Source organism: Eubalaena glacialis, chromosome 8 (assembly GCF_028564815.1).
Source record: "Eubalaena glacialis isolate mEubGla1 chromosome 8, mEubGla1.1.hap2.+ XY, whole genome shotgun sequence".
Lineage (NCBI taxonomy): Eukaryota > Metazoa > Chordata > Mammalia > Artiodactyla > Balaenidae > Eubalaena > Eubalaena glacialis.
The window spans coordinates 99,848,788-99,875,614 of NC_083723.1; the positions used below are offsets into that span (position 1 = coordinate 99,848,788).

Consider the following 26,827-nt stretch of genomic DNA (forward strand, 5'->3'; position numbering starts at 1 on the left):
GTTAGTCAGAGCCCTTATGACCTAATCACCTCCTAAAGGCCCCACCACCAAATGGCATCACATTGGGGATTAGGATTCTAACATACGAATTTTGGAGGGACATAAACATTCAGTCCATTGCACAGGGATTATGTACAAATCAGATGAAGACAAATAGAAGATGCCAAGGGAAATGTCCACTAATTATGCAGCCTCCCTCTCCCTGCTCATCCTGCATTCCTGCCAGCTCAACCTCTCTGATAAGGCAGCAGTAAGCTCCTTAGCCTTCCAAAGCCTCAGTGCCTCCCACTGGCCTCCCCAGGTATGTCTGATCACAGTCTGCCTTTCCGTCTCCCTCTGTAGAAGTCCTCGGCATTCACGCTCCGCTCACAGGGCCGAGCTGGACTGCTCGCTTCTCTCTGAGCACTGCCCGCGCTTTTCTGCCGCCATGAGTTTGCTCAGGCTCATCGCTCAACCAGACATGCTCTCAGTTCCCCTCTGCCTGTCAAGATTCTACCCATCCCTCAAGGCCTGCATTGTGTGCTTTCATATCCACGTTTACCTTCTTTCATCCCATGTACTCCTTTAGGCATTTGTCTACTTTTTCTTGAACGTGCCCCCAACCTTCTGGGATGCAAGAATAAACAAGCAAGCAAACAAACTTGAACTCATGCACATCTCCTACAGAGCCTACAATCACTTTCCATTCTGCTTGGAATCAAGAGTGCACAGGATGTAAATATTGAATACATTCACTTGGTGTTCAAAGCCTATTTTCCAAGCATTTAATTTGTTTCTACTATGTGCCAGACTCGGAGTTTGGCAATAAGATACAGATGTGATAGCTAAGCTGACAAACAGCATACAGTCTGTGAAGTGCTCCAATACAGGTGAGCACAGGAAATTTATAGGAGTGGTACTAGTTCAGGTGAGTCAATAAATGGATGAAAGAATGGATGAATACGTGAATGAATAATTTATTTTAATTCTCTAGAGCTGACATTTAGTACTCTGCAGTCCTCCTGATGGGTAAATCACCCTGATAATCTTCTGCTGCAACTACAATGCATATCCTAATTTCTTCCTTCACAACATTTGTTAATAAGACTCAAGTGATACAATATAGTTCTAATGAATTCTGTACACCTGCTTTCTTGGGTATGTCATCCTGGTTTTTATTACGACATGGACTGAGGTCTCCAACTGCAAAATTAAAAACATTAATGTGGGAATTTTAAAAATAATGTTTAAGCATAAGGTTAACCTAATGGTTCATTATTAAAAACAGCTAAAGTATATTTAATGCTTCTTTGATTTATGTTTCATCCTTGTGTGCAATCTTAACACTTTATTAACTTACTTTCCCTGGGTCTCTACTTATGATGATTTGAAACATCCTGTTTGCAGAGTTCACTGCAAAAAGAACATCAAGGTCTTATTTTTTTGGACTTTTTCTGTTTTACAGCCTTTTCACTAAAAAAATTTCCTTTTGCCTATTCTGGTTCTTCTATTTTGTCTGTTAATCACAGAAGTTAAGGAGGCTTCCTGAACCTATACCGTACTTGACATCATGATCTAGTAGGTATTTTAAACTGAGTCTACACTCATACACTTCAGAGATGCAGTGACTCAGGATCATTGTGTTGTACAAGGTCAGACAACATACAATTTGGACACGAGATCTTTCTTTATATCCTTCAGGAGTTTAGTGGGGACTACTCAACAAAATTGCCATATAACAAACAGTCAGATGTGATCTGCAGTTGAGTTTAGAAATGTTTCTTTAGTCAGTCAGTTTTCCTTCTTTCTTTTTTCTTGTTTTCATCCTATGTTAGACCCCTGTGAGCTCAGACTCACAAAATGAAAGACATGATCATTTTTTGTCTGTTTCAGTCATTCAACAAATGTTTATTGAATACCTATTATGTGCCAGGCTTTTTTTCTAGACACTAGAGTGTGGAAACAATAAATAAATAAACATAAGTAGTATCTTAGGAGGAGAAAAATAAAGTCAGGAGAGGTGATTGAGAATGACTGAGGGAGGGACGTGTATTTTATACAGATGCATTTAAGCAGAGACCTGATTGGAGCAAGCCTTGCAGACAATTGAGGCAGAAGATTCCAGAAAGAGTAGCAGCAAGTGGAAGTGGTAAGCTTCAAGGCTTTGCATGCTTAAGGAACAGAAAAGAAGCCAGTGTGGCTAGACTAGAGTGATCACCACAGAGTGGTAGGAAGTGAGATCAGAGTGGATGTGAGTGGTGACATCATATAGGATCTGTCAGCCCTGAGAAATAGTCTATATTTTATTCTAAGATGAAACGGTATTGGAAGGACCTGAGCCAAGGGGTTACATGCAATCTGATAGGTGCTTTAAAAGATGACTTTAAGTACAGATTACATTCGTTTTCTTATGCCACACAACAAATTACTACAGATTTAGTGGCTTAAAACAACCCATATTTCTTATCTCACATTCGACATGGGTCATGAGTCAGAGAGGAGGGCCTACTTAGCCAGATTCTCTGCTCAGGGTCTCACACATCTAACATCAAGGTGCCAACTGAGCTGTGTTCTCATTTGCAGCCCAGGGTCCCGTTCCAAGCTTGTGCAGGTTGTTGGCAGAATTCACTTCCTTGTGGTTCCAAGATTGAGGTCCAGGTCCCCAGTTTTTTGTTTGTTTGTTTGTTTTTAGCACCTTAACCATTTTTTCTATTGTGGTAAAAAAAAACCTCATCACATAAAATTTATCATCTTAACCCTTTTTACGTGTACAGTTCAGTAGTGTTAAGTATACTCACATCGTTGTGAAACAGATCTCCAGAAATTTCTCATCTTGCAAATCAGAAATCCTATACCCATGAACCAACTCCCCTTTCCCTCCTCCCTCATCTCCCGGCAACCACCATTCTGCTCTCTCTTTCCCTATGCATTTGACTACTTCAGCTAACTCATCTAAATGGAATCATACAGTATTTGCCTTTTTGTGATTGGTTTATTCTTTGATTTTGCTGGCCATCAGCCTGCCGGGGTGGGGCTGGGGGAGCCCTCTCAGATGCTAGGGGCCACTCTCAGTTCCTAGCCGTGCATCCCTCGCACAGCCTGGCAGCTTACTTCTTCAAAGCCAGCAGGAGAATCTCTCACACTTTGAATCTCTCTCTCTCTTTTTCCAATTTGCCGAGACAGAGCTTTCTATAGCATGACATAATCACCCCCATCACCTTTGTTGTCCAGTGTCACCTAATCAAGGAAATGACTATCCCATCATATTCAGAGGTCCTGCCCACCCTCAAGTGGAGGAGATTGTACAGGGTGTGTACAACTGGGTGTGGGGATTTGGGGGGTCATCTTGGAATCCTGCCTACCAGGTAAGTGGGGAACAAAATTGTGAAAGGGGCAAGAGAAGAAGCTGGAGACTAATTAGAAGGCACTGGAGATGTCTAAGCCATTGCTTCTCAAAATTTAACATGTGTGTGAATCTCCTGGGGATTGGGTTAAATTGTAGATTCTGACTTGGTAAGGCTACAGTGGAGGCCTGACTCTCCTGACAATCTCCTAGGTGATGGTGTTGCTGCATGTGGAACAGCAAGACTTACAGGCCAGCGATGATGGTGGCTTGGGCTAAGGGTGCTAACAGTGGAGATGAGAAATGATCTGATTAAGGACATATTTTGAAGGTAGACGCAAAAGGGCTTGCTGAGGAGGAAACAGAGGCACCAGGATGACTTCTGTGTTTAGGGGATGGCAGTGATTATAGGAGGCACTTGTAGGGCTGAAATCCAGTGTTCAGTTGTGGATATGCTAAGTTAGAATCCAAGTAGAGATGAGCACTAAATGCTGTGGACGAAACAGGTTATAAATCATATTCAGTGCTCTAGAGACTTAAAACTTTGTGTTTCTATGCACCACAACTATGAGACTCTTCCTAAGTGTGCTCAGAATTTATTGTACTGTTTGAAAAAATGTAAGCAATAAAAAGAGCTTTATTGATTCGTACTGCAATTTCTTTCTCTGCTTCTCTTGCACTGACACTAGTAAAACAAGCAGTGTTTTCTTGTCCCCACGCCAGTGTTCTTTACAGTGAAATTAACGTATTATTACTCAAATTGTTAAAGCTGTTCCCAGAAGCCAAAATGTGCATCCCTGTGCATATTTCAAGCATATTGTATTCAAGCGCTCTCTAAAAAGAGAGCTAGATTTTAAAATAAGTTTTCAGCACCTATTATTGATTCTGGTGGATGCCTCACTAGGAGATGAATTACCAAATTTTCCCTGGCTATATAGGCAGTTTCATGGTGCGACTAATGATTATTTCTTTCCTGGGTTCAATTATGCAAAATTAGCTTTATCACATTATGAGAGCTTGCATGTAAGTCGATCCTCACTGATTCCCTTATCACAAAAAGAAGATGGCATAGACTAGAGTTGTACAGAGTGTATGTTTTCTTATAATTTCTCTGAACATCAACCATGTGAAATCTTGGCCTTACCCATACTCATGTTCTGAAAGGAAAGCATTTGAAAGGATAGAAGCTGAAAACGGTGCGGCTACCTGCTCTTTCATGGAATGGCGGCAGAAATGCTAGAGTTTAGCCAGAGAAAATGTTGAGACTTGGACCCACAACATTGCATATATTTTAATAGATGAACGTTAAATAAAACATACCCATTCTTAGCACTGCTTGGGTGCTTAGCTAAGTTAATGTCCAGTGAAATAGGTTATGAGAGATGGTTTGTGGTTTCAGGTAGTGGTGAAATAAAGGCAACATAGGGCAATTTGGGTTTAGAGGACTATTCATTCTGTGGAACAGATGAAAATTCACTTCACTGTAAGCAAAAATCTTTAGAGAAAGCCCTGTTTTATTTTTTCTATTGTTAAACCATAAAATCTGTTAGGCTTTATAACCAGGGGAAAAAAGGGGGAGAGGGGAAGGAAGGAGATATTTCAAGGAGAGCCTGGTGATTACATTTTTATAAATAAGCCCTGAGCAGATGGAAATTAAACCAAATCGTTCAACGCAGGGATAAGAGAAAGCCTAAAGGGGCCTCCCCCCAACCCCATCCCCATGGAGAGTACTAAGGAAGTCAGAACTTAACTCCTCTCATCTGGACATGCTTCAATCTGGAACCCTGACCTAGGACTAACTATCTGATAGGACAAGTAGGTTTTCTGTTGATTTGGAAGAGCGTGATGGCTAAACAAGGCCATTGTTGAACCCTGCACTTGTTCTATAAGCATCTTCTTATAATGTATCATATTAAAACCCAGAATCTAAATCTAGGCATACAGTTGTTTCTCAGTATTGGAGAAGGATTGGTTCCAGGATTCTCTCGGATACCAAAACCTGTGATGCTCACGTCCTTTATATAAAATGGTGTAGTATTTGCATATAACCTACATACATCCTCCGCGTATTCTTCAAATTATCTCTAGATTATTTGTAATACCTAATACAGTGTAAATGCTATGTAAATAGTTGTATATACAACGTAAATGCTATGTAAATAGTTGCCAGCGCTTGGCAAATTCAAGTTTCCTTTATGGAACATTCTGGAATTATTTTTCCCAAATGTTTTTGCTCTGAGATTGGTTGAATATGCAGACGTGAAACTTGTGAATACAGAGGGCCAACTGTAATTATTTTAAGAATTGGTTTAAAGATGTCCCAATTTTCCCTACTATTGTGTCTATTTTTATGTAACATATTAACTACTTTATAAATATAAAATTTAGCTCTTGCATGGTAATTTAAAAAACTAACTTCTTACCTTTTTTTCCCCCTAGGAGCACTGAATCAAAAAAATTGGGGAAAGAAATATCCAACATGTAATAACCCCAAACAATCTCCTATCAATATTGATGAAGATCTTACACAAGTAAATGTGAATCTTAAGAAACTTAAATTTCAAGGTTGGGATAAAACATCTTTGGAAAACACATTCATTCATAACACTGGGAAAACAGGTAAAATATTTGCCTTTTGTTTCTGACGTTAATATGTTTATCAGACCTAGAGTATGTTTAGGTTATTTTCCTTTTATTTTCCTTTGAATGATGTATTCTGAACTGGATAGAAACTATAAGTAGAAGAAGTCAAATAGAAAATTGGAAGTTTAGACCTTCTGAAAATGTGTACAAAAAATTAAATGACCAAAGTCATAATATCATGTTTTCCAGTAATATAACAATAAAGATGCCTCCACTGGAAGAGCTGATAAAGATAACATAATATATAGCTATTGTAATTTAATAACTCCATCACTGCTTAATCACTTAGTCAATCAGGATTTCTTTTTCTTGGGCATTTTATTTGATCTTGTCTGCTCAGCCTTGTGCTATAGTCAATATTTGGATGTGAAAAAAGCAATCTACTATAACTGGATTTTAAGAAATTACTAGCCCTTCTATTAGAAAGTTTAAAATTGTATACCATCCTTAGGAAGCACTCTCTGAGTTTTTTTTCTTAGTATGCAAAATATAATACCATAAAAAATTCCAGTAAACAACAGATAGACAAAATAGCTTATAAAAGTGAACAGTATTGTTATTCTGATCTTATATGTAAAATGAAATCATACATATATCAGGAAGTTATGTAAAAACAAATATAGGAAAAAGATTAGAAAAAATATTCACTATAATAGTAGCTATGATGGGGCAGTTTTATCATTAGTGGTATTTTTCTCTATTTTCCATATTTTGGTAATATAATTATTTGAATGTGGTAATTTTAAGTCCCGTGAGGGTAGGAATTTTCAACATCAGTGCCTGATAAATAATAAGCACTCAGTAAGTATTTGCTGAATGAATAATTTGAAAAATTATTACATATTATAATATATTATTAATTTAATACATAATAGTATATCATCCCAAATCTTGACATTTTAATTACCAGTTTTAAAGGATGTTACAAAGCAGTGAAGCATGTAATCTCTGCTTTATTTTTCTTAGGAGAATGTGGTAAAGCACTTGATCTTTAGAGCCACACTTTTTAGGTTCACTACTGGCCATTTAAAGCACAGTGTGGAACCTTGAGCAAGTTACTTAACCTCTCTGTGACTCAATTTCTTTATCTGTTAAATAGGGATTGTAATGGTATCTTCTTCCTAGGGTTGTGTGAGGGTCAAATATTTAATACATGTAAAGTAGTGTAATGCATGGCATGTCGTAAGTGATAAATGTTGACCATTATTGTTATTGTGTTTGTTGCTATTGTTATTATTCATGAAAGTTTATATCTCTAGCTGGTTGGTGTCCACTGAAAAAAAAAGCTCAACCTAAAAGTTAAGAATTATGTTTTATTTGGCAGACTTTATACTGGCCAATGTGTTGGATTCTGTTCCTAATGCCAACAGTGGTTTCTGCATGATAGAACAAAGACTATTTAAATCTGATTGAGAGACATTGAAATCTTGCATTAGGGTCTCTAGAGAATCATTAATCTCCAGATGACTCCTAAAGTACAGTCAGATAGTATCTGCTACGGAACTGAAATAGGAGAGTTTAAGATTCTGAGACTTGCAACCGAGGGTTCAAACCTGAGATGGCTTAAACCCCTTCAATAGGAATGGGTCTCCTGCCTTCCTTGCCACAGTCTAGGACAGAAGTTCTGAAGCTTGATGAAGCCTGGAGTGATGCTTGGAGGCATAAGGAGATGGGACAAAAGCAGCAGCCTGTTAAAGAGTAGAAACAGGCTGACCTTTAGAAGGTTGGGGGTACCCCCAGGAAAAGACTTCCTCCTTCCACTCCTCTGTTCCTTCTCCCTTTAACTGTCCCCTCACTACCATCTGATGCGTTAAGGAAGCAGGGCTTTGGACACCAAACAAACAAATCTTGGAACACCAAACAGACAGGGCAGGTGGACTGCCTGTCTCCTGCTTTTAGTGCTGTATAGCAGTTAAGGTCTTAGGTTTATTTTACATTTGTGGCAATAGGATACATTAAGTATACTATGCGGAGTTACAAAGTTCAGCTTCCAAAATGGTAACTTTTTTTAAATTTATCAAATAAATGATTTTGTTAATGTACTTTAATAGATGAAAATTTAGTTAAATTTGCAATTTTGATTCTCAGAAACTTAGATGCAATTTTATTGTTTTTTTTAAGTGGAAATTAATCTCACTAATGACTACCGTCTCAGTGGAGGAGTTTCAGAAACGGTGTTCAAAGCAAGCAAGATAACTTTTCACTGGGGAAAATGCAATATGTCATCTGATGGATCAGAACATAGTTTAGAAGGACAAAAATTTCCACTGGAGGTAAGTCAATAGTTCCACTAGTTACTATTTCATTTTCTAAATCATTGGGATTTTATTTAGCATATAATTGGATTCATTTGCAATCAACTTCATAATTTATACAGCTATATTTTGTTTACTTGGTTAATATCTGCCTTCCTCACTAGCCTAAGCTCAATAAGACCCACCCATATTTGATTTCCCACGTCCTGGTAATGCGGAGTGTCACATTATAGACGATCAATAAATACTGATGAGTGAATGAATGAAGTTCTTTCCACAGCCCAGTAGGAATAAAAGGGGAAAATTTTATCAACATACTGGAGAATCAAAAAGCTTCAAATTAAAATGAGAAAATTTTTCAGATTTAAAATTGGCAAAATAAATATAATTATAATAAATAGTGTGTGTGCAGTGAAATATGTAAACACTTTCATACATGTCTGGAGAAAGTATAAATTGGTAGACTTTCTGGGAAGCAGTTCACTTGTTTTTATCATGAACTTTAAATGTTTTATTCTCAATATTCACATTTCAATTTGTAGCAATTTAGTCTGAAGAATAATTAAGGACATACTCAAAAATTTATGTGCAAAGACTTATTTATAATAATAAAAATTGAAACAAAAGGAAATGATTAAATACATTATGATAGATTATTATAGATCTTGTAAAAATCATGTTTTTCAACGATTTACACAAAAAAAGTTCATCATAAGTGCTTTTAAAAAGTGGAATGTACAATAGTATACACAGTATTTTTTTTTACTTACTTAATTATTTATTTATTTTTGGCTGCGTTGGGTCTTGCTGCGCGCGGGCTTTCTCTAGTTGCGGCGAGCGGGGGCTACTCTTAGTTGTGGTGCACGGGCTTCTCATTGCGGTGGCTTCTTTTATTGTGGAGCATGGGCTCTAGGCACGAGGGCTTCAGTAGTTGTGGCTCGGCGGGCTCTAGAGCGCAGGCTCAGTAATTGTGGCGCACGGGCTTAGTAGCTCCGTGGCATGTGGGATCTTCCCCGACCAGGGCTTGAACCCGTATACACAGTATTATTATTCCAAATTTTGTAAAACATGAAACTAATTAGTGGCTGAGAGTACAGTCTGAGTCAAATGGACGAGGCTTGAATACTGGCTTCACCATCTAGTTAGTAGCTATATGACATGACATTGTAAAAATTATTTAATTTCCCTAAGCTTCTGTTTCTGGTCCGTGAAATTGACATAATAGTAGTAGCACATCTCTGTAAAGTTATTATGAGGATTAAATGAAAGATTGAATTATTGCTATTGTAAAAATAATTGGAGGAAACCAAGAAAACATTAATAGTGATTTTCTTTGGGTGATGGCATTATAGGTGCCTTTTCTTTTCTCCTTTAAAGTTGCCATATTTTCAATATTACCTGTAATAAATCTGTATTACTTTTATAATCCAAAATAGTTATTGATAATAAACATAAGATAAATTAATTATTTCATAAAGGATTAAAAATATTTTAATGTGGATAAGCACATTCAGGTTTATGACTTATAATTTTTTAAATATCCTTAAAGAAAAGCATATTTATCAAATTTGGTTTGTTAAAAATACGAAAGTCAACTCATTAAACACATAACATTCTCACTTCTGAGAGTTTAGCTCTCTCACAGTACTACTTAGAACAAAGGTGAAAATCAAGAAAAACTCTAACAATAACAAAAGCTGTGATTCAGCAAAATAAATTATACAGAATCTGTGTACTAAACCTCATGTATTTTTCTTATTTAAAAGCCCCTCAAGTTGTCTCTCAGAGATGTCATTTGTTTGTTGTTTGCTTTTTATTTTATTTTTTTAAAACATTCATGGTTTTTATTTTATTTACTTTTATTTTTGGCTGCGCCACGTGGCTTAGCGGGATCTTGGTTCCCTGACCAGGGATTGAACCTGGGCCCACGGCAGTGAAAGCCCGGAATCCTAACCATTGGACCGCCAGGGAATTCCATCTTGTTTGTTTTTCAAAACACTCTTCACGTAATTGTGCAAGCAGGGAAACTGGGGGGTATGCTTGACCTGCTCTTTCTTTCTGGCCTCTCACATCCTATAATCGGCTCCTTAGTTCTGCCCCTAAATGATGTGGGAGGTCAGAAAAAGGTTCAAACCACCTTTGTCTCTTACTGTAGTATCTAAGTTCCTGCAGCTAGTTTCTCTCCAGTCTTAATCCCTTCTGCTCTCCCCGCTTCTCCCCAGCCCTGCCCGCTTCCCATCAAGGACTTCTATTGCCCTCCAGCCCAAACTGCTGGGACTGCCTGCGTGGCCCCTGCCCACCTCTCCAGCCTCATATCTCTCTTCTCCTCTCACGTGTGCTCAACTGAACTTCTAACAAACTACTTTCTATTTCCCACACTTCTCATACTTTCTTGCCTGTAGGCCTTTTCCTAGCCGGTCCCTCTGACCTGAACACACATTCATCTCTTCTGCTTTTTCATCTGTCAGCTTTAAAGCCACTCATGCTTCAGGGATCAACTTGGAAATCCTCTCTCTGAAAAGGTTTTGGTGACCACCCAAGGCAGGAGCCACTGCCTTCCTCTGCTTCACACCTGCTATTTCTCTGATCCATAGCCCTAGCCACACATTAATCTTTTCAGACTTTCTGCTCTTCCCTTAATTATATGTCTAAACTACCTGAGTTATCAAATTTCCAAGCCCACGACACTAGGAGCACCAGCTTATAAGTGAGAGTGGAGGCTGTTATAGATAGATGTGTGGACTGAAGCAGAAATGAACAAGGGATAGCCTCGCACCAGGGGGGATAGACTTAAAATACGGAATTTATGACTCCTTTGGTATTTTTGAGGTAGAAGCAGAGAGTTCTTGAGAGTTTCACTATTAGTAGAGCACAATACAATAATGTCCAAAACTGGTAGCTCAGGCCATCAAGAGAGGCATGTCCATTCAGGAAAGAATGAAACCATATTTGAAAGAATTCCATCAAAATAGTGAAAATAACATTTGATAATTTATTACATTTGATAATTGCTCTAGTAAATTATTCAGTGTCCCCTGGTAATCACAAAGTGGTAATTTCAGAGCTAGATCTGTCCAACTTTGTATTTCTTTCTTCATTGAAGGACAAGTGATAGTTGTGTATACATGTAATTGATAAAATATTTTGAAAATTCACAAAATATAGAATTATATAGTTTATAGAATTTTTCAAATAGAATTTCATGAACTGATAAATTATTTTATTGTCTTTTTGCTGACTTTTTTGTGAAGTCTTTGTATGTAATAAAGCCATCTTTGTTACATTTATAGATGCAAATCTACTGCTTTGATGCGGACCGATTTTCAAGTTTTGAGGAAGCCGTTAAAGGAAAAGGGAAGTTAAGAGCTTTATCCATTTTATTTGAGGTAATCATTATACAGAGATTTAGCACTAACTTTTCAGTCATGGGGAATATCAAAACACACTTTTTAACAAATAGAAGGGCTCATAAGTGGAATGATAACTGGTGATCATTTTCAAAGAGAACAACCTCTTGGCTGGTATGTTTAAAAGGGGACTCTTGTATTTGTCAATTGGATATGTCACTTCCAGCTGGAGCAAATCTGTGCACTCGTACACTACAAGATTTGCTTATTTGCAAAGCATCAGCATGATACAGCAGTAACTGTGAATCGTAACATTTTAAAATGTCCTTTTCTTAATGGAAAATTTGAAAATTATCTGGTTTTTGTTTGGTTTATTCTTAACTTTCTGTGAAAAAAAAAGTGTGCATTTAGGACATCACCTTTGAATACTTAAAATAGAATTTACTAATCTTTACATTTTATTGAATAATTAGTCAAATATTTTATGCAATTTTTAGAACATCATTCTTCTTTCACAGGTTGGAATAGAAGAAAATTTGGATTACAAAGCAATTATTGATGGAGTTGAGAGTGTTAGTCGTTTCGGTAAGCTATTTGGAGAAATCTCTTTCTTCCAGATTTACTTTGGATGCATATGAATTTTTACAATGTTATAAAAATCACTTGTTCCAAGGAAGAAGGGCAGACATTTGTAAAGAGGAGCAATCTCTCACATCTTACACTTGACAATTTATACATTTCTCACTAAAGAACAATTTATCCGAAATTTTTGTCACATAAAATCATAAAACGTTAATGTAAGTAGGAAGTTGGAAGTTTTCTAATTCTTTTATTGAAAGTAATCTAATCACATTATGCATTTAAACGTATTTTTATTCTGTCTCTGCATTGTACGTCTGTAAAAGACTATAATCTGAAACCAGTTAATTTTATAAAAATTATACTTTAAAGTGAAAAGGGAATTGTTACTCAAGTTCAAATGTGTTCCCTGGTGGTTTCCTTGATAAGTCCTTTGCTTTACCAATATGATGAGATAAGATTTTTGGAAGGTGAATGCTTACATAGAACAAGGTTCACTATACTTTTATATTGTTCTGCCTGCTATCTCACGGATCTTGTAATTTGTCACAGCAAATGCTTTTGACATTGGCAAGAGACAGCAAACCTGTTGTTATCGTTGTTTTACTTTTATTAATCAGAGTATTAATGTTGTCCTGAGTTATCAATAAAGGAGGATTATTCCTCTCCGGGAAGCTGCAAATTTGAAATCAGAAACACAACTCACATAGATCCTTTTCTTGAAAGCAGAAATCTGGCCTAGGGTTGATTCATCTTTGTCAATTATATGTGAGAACTTGAATTGACCAAACTTTTCAGAAGTCAGGCATATGTGAGCTCCTGCAGTGCAGCTTTCTTTTTTTTTTTTTTTCTTTTTTGAAATGTGCAATCAAACGGCATAAAGCTGTTAGTTATCTCCCTCCATCCACCTAGATTGCAGAATTCAACATTGAATGCCACAAGCCACACTTAATTTTTCCCTCGTTTAGTCAGAAAGTGGAGCCTATGCAGACTGCAAGAAGGCAGCTAGTTTGAATTCCTGAACTTAAAATGATGTAAAATATGAACTTGAATGTTCCCAGGCCTTGCACCAGCCTGTGGGGACCACAAAAGTGATACTAACACTGGTTGTTAGTCCTGATTTGTGCAACTGTGGCACTTTGGCCACTCTCTTGAGGCCTCTTCAGTTGTTTCTGGGGGTCTCTAGGAGGGTGTAGTCTGAGCTTAAGAACCAATTTGCTCATGTTCTTGGACTAAAGTTTCTTTTTAATATCTACTGTCTATAAGCCATTGAGGGGGATGCTTCATCAGAGCCTGCTGTCACATAGTACCCTCCCTGGGAATATGGGTTCCCTACAGCATTCTGCCTCTGTCCTGGCTCTTAATTCAGAAGCAGAACAAATGGTCTCCTGGGCGGGCTGGAAACACAGACTAGTCTGCCCTCTATCTATCTTCTCTCTCTCACTAGCCATGCACCAACTTCTCTCCTCTTTTACCAAAAAATAAAATCCTCCATGCCTATCAGCCCATCTACTAGATACTTAATATTTCCATGTACTCAGCAAGGACACCTAAGCCCATACAGTTGGTAAGTGGTAGAGCCAGGATTTAGAACCTGTCTGTCCAAAAAGTTTGTTCTAATATATTGTAGAGATTCATATTAGTTACATGTTTCAGAGCACATATGAAACACCTGTCAATTTGATTTGAATGGTTGTGAGATATGATCTGTCCAAACTAAATAAGTTAAGTCCTTCCAAAGTTAAATGTTTGAGAGTTCTTGGATTAAATTTAGTCCTATTTCAGAGTCTAGAAAAATCCCCTGGTGCCCCATAAATGATAGGCTTCCCAACATTGGCTGCCAGCCGTTGCTGCTGGGAACTTGAAGGCAGTGCTCGTCTTTAGACAGTGACTCAGGAACTGCAGCTAAACTCACATTATATGGAGAATATGCAGCTAAAATCCTGCCACATATTCTCCATATAATGTGAGTGACACAAAAAATCAACACTGTTCAACCATCATTCAGATTATAAAGTCTACCTTGTTACAGTGTGGGCTGGTCGCTCATTTCCTATATTTCTCTCTAAGAGACAAACCCATTTCTCTTTCCTTCCCTCTTTCTTACCTTTTTTTCTTTTCCTTCCTTCCATCACACCTACTCTATGTTAGACCTTGCTCTCACGTGGAGTGGTGAGAGAGGGGGTGCGGTTGCAGCAATCAGGGATAATGCATTAATATTCCCCAGGCAGAGCCCACAAAAGGAAAAACTGTTAGTCGAAATCCTTCAAGTTGCAAGAAGGAGACACACCCCAGGTAAATCATCAGTGATTCTCAAATGGGAGTTCTCATCAGAATGATTTGTGGTGCTTTCCTAATCACAAATGCAGGCCAGGAATTTGTATATTGAAAAATCCTTTTTTTTTTTTTTTGCTGTAAAGCTCTTTTTTTTTTTTTAACATCTTTATTGGAGTATAATTGCTTTACAATGGTGTGTTAGTTTCTGCTTTATAACAAAGTGAATCAGTTATACATATACATATGTTCCCATATCTCTTCCCTCTTGCATCTCCCCCCCTCCCACCCTCCCCATCCCACCCCTCCAGGTGGTCACAAAGCACCGAGCTGATCTCCCTGTGCTATGCGGTTGCTTTCCACTAGCTATCTATTTTACATTTGGTAGTGTATATATGTCCATGCCACTCTCTAACTTTGTCCCAGCTTACCCTTCCCCCTCCCCATATCCTCAAGTCCATTCTCTAGTAGGTCTGTGTCTTTATTCCCATCTTGCCACTAGGTTCTTCATGACCTTTTTTTTTTTTTTCCTTAGATTCCATATATATGTGTTAGCATACTGTATTTGTTTTTCTCTTTCTGACTTACTTCACTCTGTATGACAGACTCTAATTCCATCCACCTCATTACAAATAACTCAATTTCGTTTCTTTTTATGGCTGAGTAATATTCCGTTGTATATATGGCAGTGTTGATGTGGCCCCATCCTAAGTCTCATTGTCCTAAGTGATAAGAGTTGGTTTTAAGTATTTAATGGTTCTTTCCTTGCATTGGGCCTGACCATGGTCTTTGTCTTTATCTCCTTGTCTCTCACCCTCCTCATCTTTCCACCTCCTACTATCAGCCTCCCACGAAGGAGGATCTGATTGGTTTGTGAACCGTTAATTCATGTTCAAAGGAAGAGGATCACTGAGTGAATGACTGATCACAAATAGAGCAGTGTTGGCTCAGGTGTGATTCTCTCTTGTGTTAGCAATAGTGAGGTTATTCAGATGAGGTGCATGCTATTGCCAGCCACTAAAAAACCCACCTTAGTCCAGTTTTCTCATAAGATGATGGTGCAATTGGAAAATACTACTGTAATTGTAAAGTCTTGTGATATCAGAAAGAAACTTAGGACATGTACGTACATAACAAAAAAAAATAAGGTACAAAATAGTTAACGTGTCCATAACAGAGACTAGATAAGTGGTATTGAAGTGCAGAGTCAGGAAGAATGGATTCTATACTGGGATGAGGGAAGGAGGAATTGAAAACTTTCTTCTGATTCTTTCCCTTGCTCTTAATTATTTCCCCTTTAATTTCTTCTCCAATTTCACGAAAATTATCTATTTCACCATCCCTATTCAAATCTTCTGTTTTTCCTTTTCTGGCTTCTAGGTCTCCTGGTGTCGTTTAATTTCCCACCTAATTTAGCAGTGAGTCAATTTCTGGCTCCTTACTTAATTAGTATTCTCTATGTCCACATTCCCACGGAACATTTGTAAGATAAGTTTTTTCATCAGAAAAAGGAAGAATTGTAGTCCATTGGTGATTAAAAAAGAGGTTATTTAATCACAGGTTTTCTAGATATCAAAAACATAAATCTGAAAATGGAAAAATATTCACATATTCAAAATAGTTTCTGAGAACTTGAATCTGAGTCTGAATTGTCTTGACATTGGAGGAGAGGAAGACATACTTTTAGAAGTTACTAATTAACCCATTAAACCTAATGTAACTTGAATTTTCTAATGGATTAAAACGATTTAGGTTGTATCTACATGACACTATCAATTCTGTCAATAGGTTTTTACTTCTAAGATTTAGTCTTAAATGCAGACAGGAAGCAGTTATCTATAACTTTATTAGCAGGCTTCTTTCTTCCTGAAGAAGTTTCTGTATTGCAGAAAAAAGTAACATTCAATAACTAACTTTTAAATGGAAATAATTTTTTTCCTTGAGGCTTTCTAGATATGTCCAATCTTCATTTCATTTAGAGCTATAATACACTATTAAGATCATCTGGTCCAAAATGTAAAATAGATAGCTAGTGGGAAGCAGCCGCATAGCACAGGGAGATCAGCTCCGTGCTTTGTGACCACCTAGAGGGGTGGGATAGGGAGGGTGGGAGGGAGACGCAAGAGGGAGGGGATATGGGGATATATGTATATGTATAGCTGATGCACTTTGTTATACAGCAGAAACTAACACAACATTGTAAAGCAATTATACTCCAGTAAAGATGTTAAAAAAAAAAAACCATCCAGTCCAGTTATTTCATTTTGTAATGAGGAATATGGGGTTCAAGAAGACTAAAATCTTGCAAAGGCTTTACTCTACTTAAGGTTTTCAACTCTGGCTGCATGTTTGAATCACCTGGGGATGGTTTTTTTAAAAATGTAGATGCACCTAAAATTATAGCCTAAAAATAAATATAGATGCTCAGGTCCCACTACTAGAGATTTAAATTAAAACAGCTTAGGGTGGGGTCTGGGACGCTGATTTTTTTTTTAGTGCTCCCCAGATAATTCATATACTGCTACTCTGTACTGTACCATCTCACTTAGGCTAGATTAAATAGGCATCAGGGACTATTTCTTAATGACCTAAATCTACAAGACAGAGCAAAGGACATGTACTGGACTGGGTAGTTAAATACAGATAAGTTAAAATAAGTTAAACACAGATCTCACTGGTAAGCAGATTGCTGCCCATATGAGTGAGGACTGGTACACAAAGAACAAAATGGCCAAGGCAGTGCCATTGGTAAGTGCTGTTGGAAAGATGCAAGATCAAAAATGGGACTCTTCAAGGAGACAGATTTAGCTGGGTTGTTTCAAGGTTCTAAGGCTAGATGGAACACTTAGGAAAGGTCTACCAATTTTTTGTAGGAATTCTGTATTCTTGATACAAGTTATATATCTTTGTACATATAGCAGGAATAAATCAATATTTTTATTATATATATAAAATCTGAAATATATTTTCTACTCTTTGTCCTGCCTTTTTACTCTCTTAATGGTGACTATTGATAAATAGATCTTGAGTATCATGTACATCATTTTTCCCTTTGTGAATAACACTTTTTGCATGCTATTTGAGAAATCTCAACCTACCCTAACGTTATGGAGATAATTTTCTATGTTTTCCTCTAAAAGCCTTATTAGTCTGTTCACATCTAGATCCACACTCTATTTAGAACTGATTTGTGCTTGTGGTGTGAAGTAGGGAATAAAGATTCATGTTTTTCCATAAGGATATCCAATTGACACAGCAGTGCATATTGAAAAGGTTAATCATTCATTACATAGTAATTTTTCTGTCATAAATCAAGTAACCATATATGTGTGTGTCTGGACTCTTTATTTTCTTCCATAGTTCTCCATCTTTGCATAAATATCTCTCTATCATGATTTCTATGGCCTTATATAGTAGGTCTTCCTACTTGGTATCCCTACCTTTGTTATTGCTCAAGATTGTCTTAACTTTTTTTGCGGTTCCATTTAAATTTTAAAAACAGAATGTCAATTAATACACACACAAACACACGCACACCCCCCCCCAGCACCAACCCATCTGGAATTTTGATTAAGATGTCATTGACTCCATAAAACAACTTGGGGAAAATTAACATCTTCACAATACTGAATCTTCCCATTAACGTGATATTTCCCACCAGTTTAAGGTTTTATCTGATTCTCTCAAAGTTTTTAAATTTTCAGTGTAGATGTTTTACACATCACTTGTTAGATTTACTTGTATTTGATATTTGTTGCTATCATGTTATATTGTTTGAAATTTCATTTTCTATTGTTTGTTACCAGTAAATAGAAGTACAATTAAGTTTTATATATTGGTGTTGCATGCAGTGACTTTGCTAAACACACTTATTAGTTCTAATAGTTTGTAAATTATTTTCAATATCTCACATGCTCAATTGGGTTATTTGAAAATTATGATGACATCATTTTTCCTGCCCAATCTTCATGACTCCTTTTTTCTTTTTCTTACATTATTGTAAATAAATAAAGTAAATAAATGGTCCCAGTCCTCCAGTTCAATGTTAGATTAAAATGGTGGTATTGTAGAAGGATTCCTTGTCTCATTCTTTATCACTAAGGGAAAAACTTTCAATAAGTCATTTTTAAATATGATGTTTATTATAGATTTTTGAAGATAATCTTCATCAGAATAAGGTTTTGTTTTTCTTTTCCACAAATTGGTATTAAATCCTGTCAAACGGTTTTACTGTATCTATTCAGATGGCCATATGATTTCTGAATATCTTTCGTATGTAAAAATAATCTCTCCAGCATCTTGCCCATGTAATGATAAAGCACCTAGCACTATGTAGGGATATATGCAAGAAAATTTAGAGTATGCCAGTTTTATCACCATTTTTGAAATAAATCTAAAATGTTCTTAAAATTTCAGTTCTGATTAAATACATACCAAAGCGTATGTCTTTGTTTCACAGGGGCTTTGAGCAGCTAAGTTCCACTGTTGGGATTTCAGCTGAGATGTGTGTGATTCCTTTGTAGGGAAACAGGCTGTGTTGGATCCGTTCACATTGCTGAACCTTCTGCCAAACTCAACTGACAAGTATTACACTTACAATGGCTCCCTGACATCTCCTCCCTGCACAGACACCGTTGATTGGGTTGTTTTTAAAGATACAGTTAGCATCTCTGAAAGCCAGGTAACCTTGGAAATTCAAACAAATGAAGTAATTTGAAGCAATTTTGAAAGAATTATTTTCTAAGCTTTACTATAGAATATCTGTTTTAAAGCATTTGCCGATATGCCTTTGAAGCAGATACACCGTTAAATTATGTGTTATTATATGTTAAATTATCTTCTTTCCAGCTGGCTGTTTTTTGTGAAGTTCTTACAATGCAACAGTCTGGTTATGTCATGCTGATGGACTACTTACAAAATAATTTTCGAGAACAACAGTACAAGTTCTCCAGGCAGGTGTTTTCCTCATATACTGGAAAGGAAGAGATTCATGAAGCAGGTGTGTATTGAAATATAATTTTGTAGGAGGTAATTGTGGTATAGTGGAAAATATACAAGGCTTTGATTTTTGGAAATATTTTGCTTATAGCCTTGTAGCTTTAGGTAAGCACTTTAACTTCTCTGAATCTCAGTTGCCATTTTTATAAAATGGCAATTAAAAATATCTGTTCTTTCCAACATGAATAACCCCATTTTGCAGACAAGAGACACTGAGATTCAGTAAGGAAAGTAATTTTTCTAAAATACATAGTAATAGGTGGCAAAGTCACATACACACCTCCACATTCTTTGTGTCATTTGCCTGAGCTAACAGCTATAAGAGAGGGATGAATAAGGCGTGAGGTGTTCAGAGCTTGAGGAGATCACTTCTGGTTGTGATGACTAGGGAATCTCCGTGGGAGAACCACATTTGACCTGAGTCTTGATGTGTGATTTGGGTTTTAAATAAGTACTCATCCTTGTGTTGGCAGCTCCCAGAGAAGCCTAGTACCTAGTAAGGATTGAAACCAAAGGCACTGAATTATTAATGAATAAAAAGGGAGTCTTTCCCCCAGTTTCTTTCTTTGAAAGAAAAGAAGTTTGTCCTTGTCAAGCCCAGGCGATGGAGAGGAGGGAAAGTCTCTGCAGTCTTTTGAAGCTGACACAGCAGTCAGAAGCCTTTGAAAGTGTCCAGAGGACACAATCAGTTGCATCTACTGACTTGTTCTTTTCAGTTCACGCTGAGGGTGCACTGGTTCATGAAAGAAAGAGTTGAAGTGGCCTTTGCTTTGGGGACTGAAAACCTTTCCAAGTACATGGTCTTCTTTGATCCCCGTCCTGCAATGAATTTTTGGCCGTGTATAATATTAATTCAATAATCGTCTGCTTTTGAAGGTTGGGCATTAAAACAGCATGCTTTTATTGTTTCAATGTGATATTTGTGGGAATTGTTTATCCTTTAACAACAACAATAACAACAGAGCACAAGACAACAGTGATGAATAGCTGCATTTAATGTGACATTGTTTCAAATTAAATTGCCCCAAAGTGAGGAAATTTAATTATGTTTCTACCAAAAATAGTAAATACTAAAACTTCCTGTCTGGTAAATAATACACAGTTGATTAGAAAAAAGAAACAGATTTACCCATCTCCTTTACCAAAATGCAAATGACCAAATCACAAAGTAAATAAATACGATTTTTTGGTCATGTACTTTTATTAATTATATTTTATTAAAACCCTTCAGTGGCTCCCATTGCTTTTAGAATAAAATCCAAACAGTTTGTCATTACATGGTAGGTCCTATTCAGCACTTACTGGCCTTAGTGCTTACCCCTCCCTGGCCAGCTTCCTTCCCTCATCCTGACCTCTGTGAGGTCCCTGAAGAGGGCAGACCACACTCTCCCAGGTTGCATGTTCTTCCCTGCTGGTCTCCTCCTTGTTCTTCAAGACTCAGGTAGACCATTGCCTCCACTGGGGAGCCAACTCTGACTCTACCTCCACCCCTACCAAGCCTGGCTCTGGCCCGGGGGCACAGGACTGTGCCCTCGTGAAGGTGCCGTGCCCATAGGGTACAAGATGAATGATGCTCGTCTGGAGGTGTGCAATGTGCCCAGGAGCTCCTATACGCTGGGCAACCACACTTCCTAGCAGTTGCCATTGTATGATATTGTCTGTTTACTTATCTGTCCCCCACCACCGTCTGAGCTCCAAGAAAGAAGTAACTAAGTCTTTTATCACTTTACCTCCTTTGCTGGGCTCTCATTCATCAAATAGTCACCAAATGACTGAAAAAATCCATTTGCATATGTAATAAAAATATGGCAGGCTATGCTCAATGGGTGCCTCTTGCATCGTTTAACGTGTAAACCCTTATGTAGTTCCGTTTTAATGTAGATCATTGTTGTTTTTCACAGTTAAGTGATGAAGGCTAAAAATAATAATAACAAAAACAGTAATAGACCAGTGTGTTCAACCAAGCATTGGCCGTATTTTCCTCATTTTATAGTTTGGGAAGCTGATATTAAGTGGCTCACCCAAGTTCATGGAACTGTAAAAGGCTGGAGTCGGTATTTGAACCCAGGTCTTCCTAATTCTAAAGACTTTCGAAGCTCTCTCCACTATGCTTTATAAGGGAACATAATTTATGCTTACATAATTTTATAATAAAAACTGATGACTTTAATGACATGAAACTTTTTTAAAAATAGTATTGGCTCTTTTCAAAAACTAGAACAATTGAATTCTTGCATTTTCCATTATGAGTATTTGCATTCACCAAGCACGTATTTTCCATGTGCATATTCCTGTGATTTTTTTTTCCCTTAATGGATACACTATCGCCCTTCTGCTTTCTCGAACTGAATTTGAAAATAAGAATTGAGGATTGCATTTATTTTCAGGATTTAATCTTTATTAAATTTAATCTGAAAATGTTTTTATTACATGAGCATTGTAAAAAAGGAGAAAATATAGATAAGCACACAGAAGAAAATAAAAAAGCCTTATACTGTCATTACCCAGAGATAACTGCTATGAGGATTTTGAGGAATATCCTTCTAGGTCTATCTCTTAAATTAAAACTATATTATTATATCTCACAAAAATCAGGCTGTACCACACTTATCTGTTTATTGATTTTGCTTTACTTAATGATGTAAATATATCATTAATCACATTCTTAATTTTATGTACTATTCCATTGTATAGTCATAGCAACTTATTAAATCAGTTTCTCAGTTTGGGACATTCAGATTATATTTATATATTTTGCTATTATAAATATCGAACATCCTCATTTTGACCAAGAGAAAAGTAAGAGGTGGCATGAAAAGTGTTAGAATTCTGCTCTTGGTAAATGCATTGTAGAAAAACATTTTGCAAAAAATACATTACAAGTAATTGCAAAAACCATCAGAGGTCTGCACATCCATGCAAACTTCTTGAGGGTAGAAATCAAGCCTTATTCATTTTTGCATTCATAGGAAAACGCACTCAATGTTTGTGAGTGAATCCATATTTTACCAGAACTTCAGTCCTCTGTTTTTGCATTTTTACATAGCGTTGCCATTTATTAAAAGGCATTTATTTTTGGCTTCATGGAATGGGCGGTGACTCTTCTAAGAATCACAAAATTTAATGGAACCATCTGATCTTGAAGGAGTTAGTAAAAGCTGTCTCTTAGTTAATGAGAAATATGTGTCAGTAACCATACAAACATCACGTGCGTGAAGAGGAGGTGAAGTCCAGCTTTGTCCCCTGCCTTCCAGGCAACAGATACCTCCCTGCTGCCCTCTTATCCCACTAGCAAGGCTCTCCACCTAGAAGCAGGGCCCTCCTGAAGCACAGTAGGAAAGAGCTGGGGCTTTCAAAACCCAGTCGACCTCTGGTTTCAAACTGCAATGCAAATACTTATTCGTTATATAAAAATTGTCAAGTTATTTAATTTCTCTGAGCTCAGTTTCTTCACCTATAAAATGTGAGTTCAAAATGGCCACCTTGTAGGGTTGTTGTGAGGTTTCAATGAACTAAAGTTTGCAAAGCAGTCCATTCGCTTGAACATAATACGCTCCAGACCCATAGCTCCTATTACTGTAGTGTATGTGTTTGTGTGTATGTATACACTCATGTATATATGTGTGTGTATGCATTTATATATTTGTATATATAGAAGGGGTCAAGCTCTCACAAGTACGGCGTGCTATTCAAGTTTTCCATGTTTAAGGCTTTTGTTTGTTAAGTAGAATTATAAATGCACTTTAAATCTCATTTGCTAGCATTGTAATATTATTTAATGCAAACTTTTTTTAAAAAAACCATAAAATATAAAATGCTTTTCAAGGCAGGGTAGCATGAAAAGAGTGTCTTCATAGCTTAATGTTGTATTTGAGCTATGAGAAATTTTCTGTAATTTCCTGAAAAATGTCATGATGCATTATGCATCAGTAGACCTACCTTCTTGAAGGTCAGTAGTTGTAAATAGCATTCATTAAGGTCACATGTACATTAACTCTGTGCTCTAACTATCTGCAGAAAAGTGACATGGAGATTATTTACTTCTTGGAAGATTATATGTTACAAATTGAACTGTTGACGAAGTTGCTGTGTGTTCCTAGAGAAGATTGATTGAATTAGGTAGAATTCGAAAAATTTCTTTTGGTTATTTATCTAAAGGGAATGGCATATAATCATTGAGAAGTGCAGAGCAGTGATAGATCATTTCTAGTTATTTTTAACATTTGTGGCAATCTTTACATTCGTTTTATTAAGATCTGCTACTCCGTAAGGGGAAATCACAACCTTAATATTGATTGTCTTCTGAGTCTGTCAGTCTTCAAGTTCCTCACGTGGTAGTCGTCAAACTACCTGTCTCAATACTTTTTAAAAAGAGGCTCATAAACCTCAAGCAAGGATGTGGTGGATTTATCAGTGTGCATTCACAGAAGTACTTTTGCCATGGGCTGTGTTAAACTGTACCAAACCTCAAACAATGGGAAATACTGGGTAAAAACCTAGTGACATTTTCTCTGCCACTCCCCAAGAATCGCCACACTGTCTTTTCACTTCCATCTACATTTTTAGTCATAATCCGTGGAGGTGAGACTGGGCCTTCTCCCTTAGGGCATGTGTCCCTTCTCCCAGGGTGGGCATATAGAACAGCAAAGGCAGAAGGAAACTCCTATCTCCTCCCCTCGACCATCGGCACTGACTTTCATGATCACGAGACATGTCATAGGGAAAAGAGTTGTCATGTTCTCCTCCTTTGTGCTTTTCCTTCATTTATTTCCTTTTCTTTTCCCACTTTTTTTCCTTTTTCTTCATGACACTCAGCGCTTTGCCTATTAATCTTCTGCAACTTGCTCTGCAACGCATACGCATTCCTTTGTAGGAGGTATTCACTCTCCATATCCATTCATTTAAGTGATGAGAAGGTAAAGGACTTCGTGTGAGCTAAATTTGTGAAGCTTTTACAACTTTTAGTGATAAAAACGTGTACTTTTGAAAAGCACAACTTAATTTGGTCTAAATGGCAGAATTTTTAAGTTTATTTTACATTCCTCTGTAAATGGAGTCTAGGATTTGGAAACTAAAAGCACCCATTACATTTAATACCTTACTAAACTTAAGGATTAGAGGAATGAGTTTCCTATAGGCAGGGATGGCACCGTCTTTATTTGTATGTCCAAGAGTACCTGGAACCAAGTAGATGAGAAGTGAATGTTAAAAATAAGTTTTTGGGGCTTCCCTGGTGGCACAGTGGTCGAGAATCTGCCTGCCAATGCAGGGGACACGGGTTCGAGCCCTGGTCTGGGAAGATCCCACATGCCGCAGAGCAACTGGGCCTGTGAGCCACAACTACTGAGCCTGCGCGTCTGGAGCCTGTGCTCCGCAACGAGAGGCCACTAGTGAGAGGCCCGCGCACCGCGATGAAGAGTGGCCCCCACTTGCCGCAACTAGAGAAAGCCCTCGCACAGAAACAAAGACCCAACACAGCCATAAATAAATAAATAAATAAAATTTAAAAATAAATAAAATAAAGATAAGTTTTTAAGTAAGAACACTTACCAATCCCTTAAAATGGAGACCACATCCTCATTCTTTATATGTGAGGACCCCTTGCATGTGAACTGAAGCGCTTACTTGTATTCTATGTGACTCGACGTGGACTCCAGATTTGTCACAGCCTGGCTCATAGCCACAAGCTTGCAGAAACCCGATTCTCCTTCTTGGCCAGTGTTCCTTAAAGGATCAGTCACTGTGATCCAGATCACATGTAGCTTGTAGAAAGGAACCAACGCATGCGATTCATTCCTAAGGAAGGAAATGGGACCTCAACATATTGTAGTTCTGAACTCCCCATAATCAAGGAAATTATATTTTTGTTACTATTTTATTACATTTATTGGTAGCTTGTATTTGGTGTCTGAATATATGTTGATCTGGAAGACATTTCTTGATTTTCAATCCAGATAATGCGCTTTATGGAGTGTATGTCCTTCTAATGAGATAAACTATTTTCAATACAAAATATAATGAAAACTTAGAAAATTTAGTGCCAATTAATAACTTATTCCATAGTCATTACGCAGCTTTATGTCTGAACACCAAGTAGTGTATATAAAATTAACTAGATTGTTATTTAAAAGATCCCGTCCTACCTTATAGAAGGGCAATCCTTTGGCAAGGTCATAGACTATATACAGAAGTACTGGTCCTTCTCTTGAATACATTCTAAAGTATATATCTTTTTTTCCATAAAATTCTGTATTTCAGCATCTAAAGATAAGATTCAGTGGCAGCTTTATAACATATTACTAAGCTATGATTATTGATAAGCAAAAGGAGTGTTTTAAAAATAAATTTCTAATTACAATGTAAATTTAAACAAACAAATTACTAATAAGCTTTTACAGAAGTATAAAGAAGAAAGCAAAGGAATAAAAGCCTGGTGGCAAGGAAATGTGAATTTCTTTTCAGAGTCCTACTTTATATTAATGCTGATGAAGTACCCACTGATTTCTACTATTTGAAGTACCCACTGATTTCTACTATTAAGGCAAGATAAACATAGATGTCTGACCAAAATTGCTTGCACTATTTAGGAAGTAGTCCTTTGGGTATTTTGCAGCTAATAATTTTATGTTTTTCTCAGTTTCTCAGAGTTTTATGTTTTGTGTACATGCATAAAACTCTGATGCATTTTAAGATAGTTTCATCTTTGAGGAAGAGATAGTTCACTTTAAACCATTCTCACTCTATACAAAGTGGGAGTGATTTTTGAACAAAATCTGCAAATGATATTGTCCAGAATCACTTTCCGTCTTTTAAAAACAGACTTGGGATTCATCAGAATCTAGGCTGAGGCAATCTTGTTCCTCCACCTGTATAGTTTATGCTAGCAGCTCACTTCTGAGATGCTTGGTGGTCTTCTGCCATCTGGCGGACACTAATAGAATTGTCACTAGATAGAGTAACGATGATGTAGTCTAGACCTGAATTAGAATACATTTTCTTATTCTGAAGTCGTGTTTTTTGATAACGGAATTGTCCTCTTATTCCCAAAGGAACACCCCACCCTACATCCTCTATAAACAAAAAATAGTATATAGTTTTAACAGTGAAAACTTCTGTCTCTAACGCATATAAAGTTATTCATATATTGATTTAAAGAGTATATGTGTATATATATTTATGTTTATGTTTATATATATTTATGTTTCTCTGAATCATTCATATACCATTGCTAGCATAGCGTACATATGCCAAAATATCTATTATTAAGTACTGTAATAAAATTTGTTTCAATTTATAAGGTCAATTGTTAGTTTTGGGTGCCCTCCCGTGTTCACAAGAAAAACTACAGACTGATAGAGACAAAAAGGCTTTTTGGTCATATTCTGATGCTGCTGCTTGCATGTTTTCGT

General features: G+C 37.0%; 1 protein-coding gene across 1 annotated transcript in view; it reads left to right on the top strand.

The window, feature by feature from the left end:
* The window catches only part of PTPRZ1 (protein tyrosine phosphatase receptor type Z1), a 168,277-nt gene that overhangs the window by 87,420 nt on the left and 54,030 nt on the right, over positions 1–26,827 (top strand). The window contains exons 3-8 of the mRNA XM_061197991.1: positions 5,762–5,941; positions 8,087–8,238; positions 11,511–11,606; positions 12,086–12,152; positions 18,944–19,101; positions 19,269–19,419. Of these exons, the coding sequence (XP_061053974.1) occupies positions 5,762–5,941; positions 8,087–8,238; positions 11,511–11,606; positions 12,086–12,152; positions 18,944–19,101; positions 19,269–19,419 (804 nt within the window). The remainder of the gene's footprint in view (positions 1–5,761; positions 5,942–8,086; positions 8,239–11,510; positions 11,607–12,085; positions 12,153–18,943; positions 19,102–19,268; positions 19,420–26,827) is intronic.